The following is an 8,897-nucleotide window of genomic DNA, read 5'->3' as shown; positions in this document are numbered from 1 at the left end:
AAATATGGTGGCCAAATCCATTCTATTAACTTCCAGGATACACGACCTATAAAGTGTTATAGGGTAAGTGACCAGTAGGTGCCTAATAAGTGGTAATTATTAGGTTATTTTAAATTATCATTCTGCTAGAGGGAGCTTGGAGAGAGGTTGGGTCAGGAGAGAGGGAGGGCCGCTGGGCTGGGGCCGACTGGGGCTACGGTGCGCCTGTCACTTGCGGGCGACGCTGGACTCCGCGCGTGGTGGCGTGCGTGGGTCCCAGTCGTTGACCAGGCGCTGTGCCTGCTCATAGAACACGTGGGGGTGCCGCTGGCGGAGGCGCAAGCGCACCACGTTGTAGTCCACGTCCTGCCCGATCTTCTTGCAGTTGAAGCTCCAGGCGACGTTCTTGCGCATGGAGAGCAGCTCTTTCAGGTTCTCTTCCACATGCGCGATGCGGCGCTGCAGTTTGTCAGTGCCCTGGGGACGGGGAGGGGCCGTGTTGAGAAACAGGCGAGCCCCAGCGAGGCGCTATCTGGGATGCGAGGACACATCTGGGCCAGGTGTGCATGTGAAAGGACAACAGCTGAAGAGGGGAGGGGCCTCAGATGGGGGGCACATCTGAGTCAGGTGTGTGTGTGAAAGGGCCTCGCCTGGGAAGGAGCACAGCCAGGAGGGGCGAGCCTCGAATGGGGTTGGGAGTTACACACCTGGGCCAGAATGTACTTGGAAAAGAACCTGTGACAGGGCGGGTATGAAGGAGGGGATGCACCTGCAGCTGCGGGGAGGAGCGGACCTTGGATAGAGGTGGAGCAGAGGTTGAGGGAACTTATTTGAGACAGGTGTGGGTATTGAAGAGCATCCTTCTGGTCGAGGAGTTGAAGGACTCACAGACCTGAGTGAGGGGGTCTTACCTGGGCTAAGTGTGCTTGAGAAACGAGTCTTACCAGGGCAGGGCCGCGCCTGGAGAGGGAGGGCAGACGCGGAATGGACAGGGGCTTACCTGGGCGAGGCGCGTGGCCTCCGGGAGTTGGGTGCCCACGTGTCTCTGATACATGCGAACCAGAGGTCTGTCCAGTTTCTCTCGAGTCTCCAGGTGACTTTTTGACAGAGGACCCTGGCGGAGTGTGGTGTGTAGAGCCGTGAGGCCGAGCCTACCTGACGCCCCTGGCCGCATCCCCGCAGACCCTTTTCCCAAACCGTACCTTGACGAGGCCGCGGGTGACGCACATCTCCTGGTTGAATTTCGTGCACCGGTGGATAGTGGCCCTCATTAGTCCTAAGGTCATGTTCAGTCTATCCTGGGTGGGTGGGAGCACAGGGAGAATCACATCGGCCTCCTGTCCCCTCTCCTCCTGCGTCCCCCTTCTCCCTCATCGGTGCTATAGCATCCTAGCCTCCAGCCGCCAACTCAGAGCAGCGCCGGCGGGGCCCACCTTCAGCTCCAAGGTCTCGCGCATTTTCTGCGCTAGCGAGGCGCACACGTGGTCGCTGATCTGCTGTAGCTGTTCTCGGATGTCCTCCTCGTTCTTTGCCATATCTAGCAAAGTGTCCTTGGACTCCATTAACAGTCGCTTGGCTTCGTACAGCGCCGTGGCGCACTCTGACGGAGTGGGGAGGAGGGATGTGTGTGGGGTGTCAGGGTCTCCTTTTCCCAACCCTGGCTTTCTGCATCCCCCTCTCTATTCTCAGGTGGTGGTGGGCCCTGGGCAAGGGGGCTTTACTGATGGACTGGGAGAAAGTCCAGGGGAGGGGCCAATAGCGGGGTTCGTATGAGTAGCATCAGGGAGTGACTGAACGAGTCGGAGTGTGGGAAGCAGTAGTGCACAGGGGAAAGAGCTAATCAAGAACGTGTGCTCTGCTGGAGACTGGCACCCCTCTCTCTTGGTCGAGGGGGGCCGTTACCCGGGGAAAGCGGCAGCCGAGAAGTGGGAGAGAGGTGAGTACTGAGGAAACCCACTATAGTGGACTCCTTTCTGTGGAGTTTTACCTGGGGTATAGGTGCCCACAGGGTCTGGAGGAGGGGTTTTCAGGCCCTGAGTGCGCGGGGTGGGAACTCGGGAGAGGGTCACCCAAGAGTGGCGGCCGGCCTGCTCCAGAATCTTGTCCAGCGGCTGGTTCATTAGCTCCGCAGCTTGGAGCCTCTCCTTACAGCAGAAGACCAGAGTGTCGCGGCAGGAGGCCAGGGTCTGGGAGTGAGGAAGGAGAGAGAGGCAGAGGTCAATTGTAAGCTGGGAGATTGGGGGAAGTGACTCGCGATCTCTCAGCTAGTGGCTGCAAAGTGTTTTGCCTCCAAATTGACTTTCTCCAGTTCTCGTTGCAGCCGGAAAGGAGCAACCCATTTTCAAGTGGAAGCTCAGATGCGCAGTACTCTCAGCCTCTGTCCAGAAGCCTTCAGTGGTCCCCGGGTGGGGAGTAAGGAACAGTAGGGGCTGGTGGCAGCTTTCCTGTTCCCAGTATTAGTTGCTTGGGTCCTGTGCCTGGCTCTGCTCTGGGAACCTGAGAAAGTCCCTCCCCCATCAATTTCCCCATCTGTGAAGTGGAGCGGTATTTAGCTGTACCTACACTTTGGTCTTCTTGTGCCATCCCTTCTCCTCAATTGCATTCAGGGCTTATCCCACCCCCATCCCTAGTCTCCAGGTCTCCCTTCCTCTTTTCTATTCAGTATGAAGCACCCTCAGCTGTCTTCAGAGTTCCTCTTTCCAGGCTCTACTGCATCTGGACCCCCATCCCTACCCAAATCCTACTGCCACTATTATAAAATATATTGCATTCCTTAGATATTTGTGATTATTTGAAAGTCATATTAAAACAGAAGACTTGGGGCTTCCCTGGTGGCGCAGTGGTTGAGAGTCCGCCTGCCGATGCAGGGGACACGGGTTCGTGCCCCGATCCCGGAGGATCCCACATGCCGCGGGGTGGCTAGGGCCGTGAGCCATGGCCGCTGAGCCTGTGCGTCTGGACCCTGTGCTCCGCAACGGGAGAGGCCATAACAGTGAGAGGCCCGCGTACCACAAAAACAAAAACAAAAACAAAAACAAAAAAAACCAGAAGACTTCATATATATATCCATATAAACACCACATTCATCAAAATGTAGAATATTGCCATCACCTCAGAAATTTCCTTGATGCCCTGTACCTCTTTCCCACTAAGGTGCCTAGTAGATTAGTGAAGGGCTCAGGAAACTACAAACTTTGGACTGGCCATCCGGTTTTGTAAATAAAACTTCATTGGAACATGGCCGTGCTCATTCATGTACATATTGTTTCTGGCTGTTTCTGTGCTCCACTGGCCAAATTAAGTATAGATCTTTCTCGAGTTACGACGGGGTTACATCCCAGTAAACCCACTGTAAGCTGAAAATAGTATGTTGAAATGCATTTAATACACTTAACTTACCAAACATCATAGCTTAGCCTAACCTACCTTAAACATACTCAGAACACTTACATTAGTCTACAGTTGGGCAAAATCATCTAACACAAGGCCTATTTTATAACAAAGTGTTGACTATTTCATGTTATTTATTGAATACTGTACTGAAAATGAAAAAAGAATGGTTGTATGGGCACAGAATGGCTATAAGTGTATCCATTGAATATTGCATGTAATTTATCGAATAATGTACTGAAAGTGAAAAACAGAACGGTTGTCTGGGTACAGAATGGCTATAAGGGTGTCAGTTATTTACCCAGTGGTTGACTGGGAGCTGTGGCTCACTGCTGCTGCCCGGCATCTTGAGAGAGGATTGTACTGCATATTGCTAGCCGGGGAAAAGATAAAAATTCAAAATTTGAATTACAGTTTCTACTGAATGTGTATCACTTTTGCACCATCATAAGTTGAATCATTGTAAGTTGGGGACCATCTGTAATTGTGACAGAGACTGTATTGCACACAAACCTTAAACAATTTACTACCTGACTCTTTAAGAAAAAGCTTTTGAAATTTAGAACTTCATATAAATGGAATCATACAGTGTGTCCTTTTTTTTTTTTTTTTTTTTTTTTTTGCGGTACGCGGGCCTCTCACTGTTGGGGCCCCTCCCTTTGCAGAGCCCAGGCTCCGGACGCGCAGGCTCAGCGGCCATGGCTCACGGGCCCAGCCACTCCACGGCATGTGGGATCCTCCCGGACCGGGGCACGAACCCGTGCCCCCTGCATCGGCAGGCGGACTCCCAACCACCGCGCCACCAGGGAAGCCCTACAGTCTGTACTTTTAATGTCCAGCTTCTTTTGCTGAATACCATATCATTGAGATTCATCCATTTAGGTAAAAAAATGGATTTTAAAAGTCTTTCATTCATTAATGAATTCAAATATTCATTAAGCCCTTCCTGTATGCTGGGCAGTGTGCCAGGTGGCAGGGATACAGTGGGGAAAATGATCCGGTTCCTGACCAAAGGAAGTGAGAGGGTCAGCATGTGCAGACAAGATTGGATAGTGAGTGAATCAGAGAAATGGGGATTATCTGAAAGGGTGCATGGGATCAAAAGAGGTTTTTTTTATTGTGGTAAAATAGACATAGAAATTTGCCAAGGAAACCATTTTAAGTGTACAGTTCAGTGGCGTTAAGTATATTCACAATATGCAACCATCCCCACTGTCCATTTTCAGAACTTTTCACCATCCCAGATAGATCTGTATCCATTAAAGGATAACCCCCCATTTGTTCACTGGTGAGAATGATCCAATAAAGAAAAAAATATTGATGATGCAGTAGAAGGGGAGAAGGTAGGTGTGGCAGGTAGATAGAATTATAGGACTGGCACAGGAAAAATGAGCGAAGTTTTCTTCAGTGGTTTCCATGCATTGGGGTCATTCATTGAGAATGAAGAAAGAGCAGGGAGTTGGAGAGATCTGAAGGAAGAGAAGGTATGAAATAACTTGCACAGTGGGACAGCAAGCCTTCTAGAGACACATGGTGAGATCTCTGGGAAAGCTCTGAGTGTCAGTTTGAGATCTGAGTTCATGATTTTAAGTTGAAACACGTCTATTTTGTGTGAGCATTTTTCTCCTGGGTTTGTATCTGTCTGTCTTTTCCCAACTCCCAATTTCCCTTTCTCTCTTGCAAGCCCTTCCCTAAGGGGGCCACAGGGTCTTCTCCCTTGTCTGTTTCAGACTTCCTTGAAGGATTTTTCAGGATCACCAGCTTTAAAGGAACATGACAGCGGCCTGGGGGTGCCGTAGGTTGAGTGCAGTTAAGGTTCAGCACCACGGACAGTAGGTGCACCAGCTCCTAAGTCCTTTCCCCCAACTCCGCTCTCCCAACCCTGGCCGCTCCCTTCTTTGAATGCCCCTATAATATGAACTCCTTGAGGGCAAGGCCAGTTCTGTACTGTTCACAACTTTGTCCCCAGTGCCAGGCACGGTGGTTGGGACACCAGGGTACTGGATTAATATTTGTCAAATGGAAGAGTCAAAAGTACACACAGGCTCCATGAAACATAAGTACTCTCCCATCTCCATTAGTGATCTCATAAGGAAATCCTTGTTGCAAGAGTAGGATTCAGTGAGAGACCATCACTGGCTGGAGCTGACAGAGACGAGCACATAGTACAGTGTAAAGAGCTCAAGACGTCTGAGTTAAATCATGAGGAAGTTCTCCCACTTCTGGGTACATATCCAAAGGAAATGAGGACCTTGAAGAGAAACAGCTCCCATGTACATTTCAGCATGATTTACAACAGTCAAGACACAGAAACAATCCAAATGTCTGTTGACAGATGAATGGATAAAGAAAATGTGATATTATATAATATATAATACAGTAATATAATAATAGTAGTAATTACCAGTAATAACAATATTACTATATTATATTAATACTATTACTATACTAATAATATATAGCAATAATAATATATTAATAATTAATAAATTATGTAGATATCAATATAGTATAGTATATAATAATATATAATATATAATGAAATATTATTCAGTCTTAAAAAAGAAGGAAATCTCGCCATTTGTGACATCATGGATGAGCCTGGAGGATATTATGCTACGTGAAATAAGCCAGATGCAGAAAGGTCTCGCTTATATGTGGAATCTAAAATAGTCACATTCAGAGAGGGAGAAAGTAGAATGGTGGTTGGCAGGGGCTGAGGGGAGAGAGAAATGGGGAGATGTTGGTCCAGTTGTACAAAGTTTCAGTTATGCAAGATGATTAAGTTCTGGGGATCTAATGTAACTATAGTTAGCAATAGTGTCTTTTATAATCGAAATTTGCTAAGTGTCCTCACCACACACACGAGGTGATTATGGTGATTATTTCACAGTGTACACGTATATCAAATCCTCAATTTGTACATTTAAATATATACACAATTTAAATTTGTTAATTGTATCTTGCTAAAGCTGGAAAAAAAAAAAGACACCTGAGCTGAAACCACAGCCCTACCACGGGCTAGCTCCATGCCTTGGGTGAGGCCATGTCTTTCTGAGCCTCAGTTTCCCCATCTCTAAAGAGGGGATCATAGTTCTATTTCACAGGAGGATTTTAAAGACTTAATGACTGCACAGGGCTTGGCACAGAGGGGGATGTTCATTGCTATGTTGAGGCCCAACTCCATCTCTCAGAGCTCCAGTCTTTCCCTTTCATAAAGTGGAAATACAGTGAATGTCAGGTCAGGGCGGGGCGGGTGTGTGGGTTGAGGGATTTGCTGTTGCTACAGTCCCCAAGGTTAGAGCAGTTTGCCCATTAGGTGGCCAAGGGTCCCCCTCCGGCTCCCTTAAAGTGGGCCCAGGTATTCCCAACCTTGAGCAGGGCCTCTGATTTTTCCATATCTTCCTCCATCTTCCTCTTCATCTTCTTTAGTTCCTCTTTCTCCCAGGTAAGCATACTGTCAGCTTTGTCAGGGATCTGGAAAACAAGGAGAGAATCTTTCACACCTTTGGGAGAGGGCTGGAGGGAGAGTTCTCCTTCCAGAGTAGTAGAGGGTTTGCCAACCTCATAAACTCTGGCTTTGGGGAATGGAGTTGGGGGCGCTCTCGCCTTTTGGGGATCTCACTCTCTGAGAAGGCTTTACCTTTTAGGGGGCTCTCACTTGGGGTAGGTCTTACCTTCTAGAGAGCGGGGCTGGGGGCTTCTCCCTTTTTATAGGTAGGAGCCCAGTGAGCTGGGATGGAAGTGACTTAACCTGGGGAAAGGTTATCACCACTTTCTGGGGCTGAGGGTCCCCCTTCCTTGGTGATGGTCTTATCTTCTCTCCCTGGCTAGAAGTGGAGGAGTCTCATCATAGGTTTGCCTTCTTGAGGTCTTACTATCTGGATCTGGGGGCTGGGACTAGGAATCCCACCCTGTGGGTGGGGTCTCATCTCTCCCCAGGGAGGCTGGAATATTCTCCCCGTTTGGGGTGGGGGTCTGGGGTTTCACTTTAGGGGGAGGATTTCACCAGGGCTGGGACTAGGGGTCTCACCCTTTCCCCCTGGCTAGGGGCTTAAGTCTCAGGTGCAGGGGCTGGGAGTCCAAGGGTCTCAATCTTGACGCAAAATCTGCTCCTTTCCGCCTGGGTGAGGCCCCGGGAGGGGTTCTCACTCGCTGAGGCTGGTGGGGGACTTTGGTTAGGGTTTTAAAAATAAGCATTTTGAGGAGTTTCGTCTGGGTTGGGACCAGGACATCACCCACTCTGCTCAGCTGGGGGCTTTGTGTGTGTTTTCAGTGGGATTGGGGCACTGAGGGTCTCATGCCTGTGGGAGGGTCTCACCCTCTGCGCCTAGGGACTGGGTGAGTGATTTCATGTCTGGGCTGGGGGTTGTAGATTTTACTCTTTGGGAAGGATTTCATCTAGTCTGACTCAAGGGTCCCACCTCTCCCTGGCTGGGAGACTGGGATAGATTCCCCCTCTGGGGCAAGGGGCCTGAGAATCTCATCTCTTTGGGTGGATCTCCGCCTCTGGCGCTGGGAACAAAGGCACCCCATCTTGGGGGTATTTTCTTGTGGTCTCACTCAATGGAGCTGGGACGGGTTGGAGAGTTCTCTCTATAGGGTGGGTTTTGCCCAGGCTGAGAGCATCTGGGAGCGGAGGCCTCAGTCTTTGCGACTGAGCTGGGGGGAATGGTGGTCCCACCTTCTCAGACTTGGGCCGGTAGCCCCGCAGCTTGACGCTCTGCTGGTTAATAAGCAGGGCCTTGCGCACTTCGCTGAGCCTGTGGTCGGTAGCCTCCCGCTGGCGCTGCAGCAACCGCAGCTGCCCATTGATCTGGTGCTGGGCGCGGCTGAGGCGGGCGGCAGTGAGGCGCGCCCCACGAGCGTGCGCGTGCACCACTTCGGCCGTCTGCAGGGCCCGCGCGTCGCGGTGCATGGGCAGCGGCAGGCGCGCATTCCAGGCAGGCGGCTTCATCTTGCCCTTCCACAACGTAACGCCCTCACCTGGCGGTGGCTTCTCCATGGTGCTGCCACCTTTGAGCATCTCCACGCGGAAGCGCCAGGGCAGGATGTAGGCGGCCCGGCCGAGGTGGCGCGCCATGTGTGGGTCCCGCACGCTGTCCTTGGGTTGCCACATGGTCACCGCCTCTCGCCCACAGCGGTCGGTCAGCTGGTGCGCCTTCTGTGTCAAGGCCTTGGTCGCCTCGCGCCATGCTGGAGGCCCAACACGCGTGTCCTGGCTGTGCTCAACCGGGGGTATCAACACGGGCATGGTCCCTGATTGGGGTCCTCGCCTGGCCCGAGGTCCTCTCCAGGAGAGGCAGGGACCCCCAACGACACGCAACTCCTTCCTGGCCTGAAGAGTGAGTGAAGCAGAGCACCCATCACTATGACGACCGTGGCAACAGCGCAGGCAGAGTTCCAAAAGTGGGGGAGGGGAAAGGCTACAGGGAAGGGTTGGATGGACTCTGCTTTGGAGCCAGGCAGAGGTGGCTTGGAATCCTGGCTCTTTGAGAAAACCGACCTCATCTAGCCAGCCCCTCACT

At 51.1% G+C, this 8,897-nt stretch overlaps 1 protein-coding gene across 1 annotated transcript; it reads right to left on the bottom strand.

Annotated features, from left to right (window-relative positions):
- Positions 1-207: 207 nt before the first annotated feature.
- Positions 208-8,623, bottom strand: TEKTL1 (tektin like 1; the record flags this gene model as incomplete). The annotated part of the gene is made up of 7 exons (XM_082651830.1): positions 208-456; positions 980-1,093; positions 1,182-1,277; positions 1,413-1,579; positions 1,967-2,165; positions 6,742-6,846; positions 8,054-8,623. The coding sequence occupies 7 exons, from the start codon at positions 8,621-8,623 to the stop codon at positions 208-210; spliced, it is 1,500 nt and encodes a 499-aa protein (XP_082507956.1).
- Positions 8,624-8,897: the final 274 nt, after the last annotated feature.

Source organism: Grampus griseus, assembly GCF_964374135.1.
Source record: "Grampus griseus genome assembly, chromosome: 3".
Classification (NCBI taxonomy): domain Eukaryota; kingdom Metazoa; phylum Chordata; class Mammalia; order Artiodactyla; family Delphinidae; genus Grampus; species Grampus griseus.
Note: the sequence above shows the minus strand (reverse complement) of the source record. Positions and strands in the feature narration are given on the sequence as shown.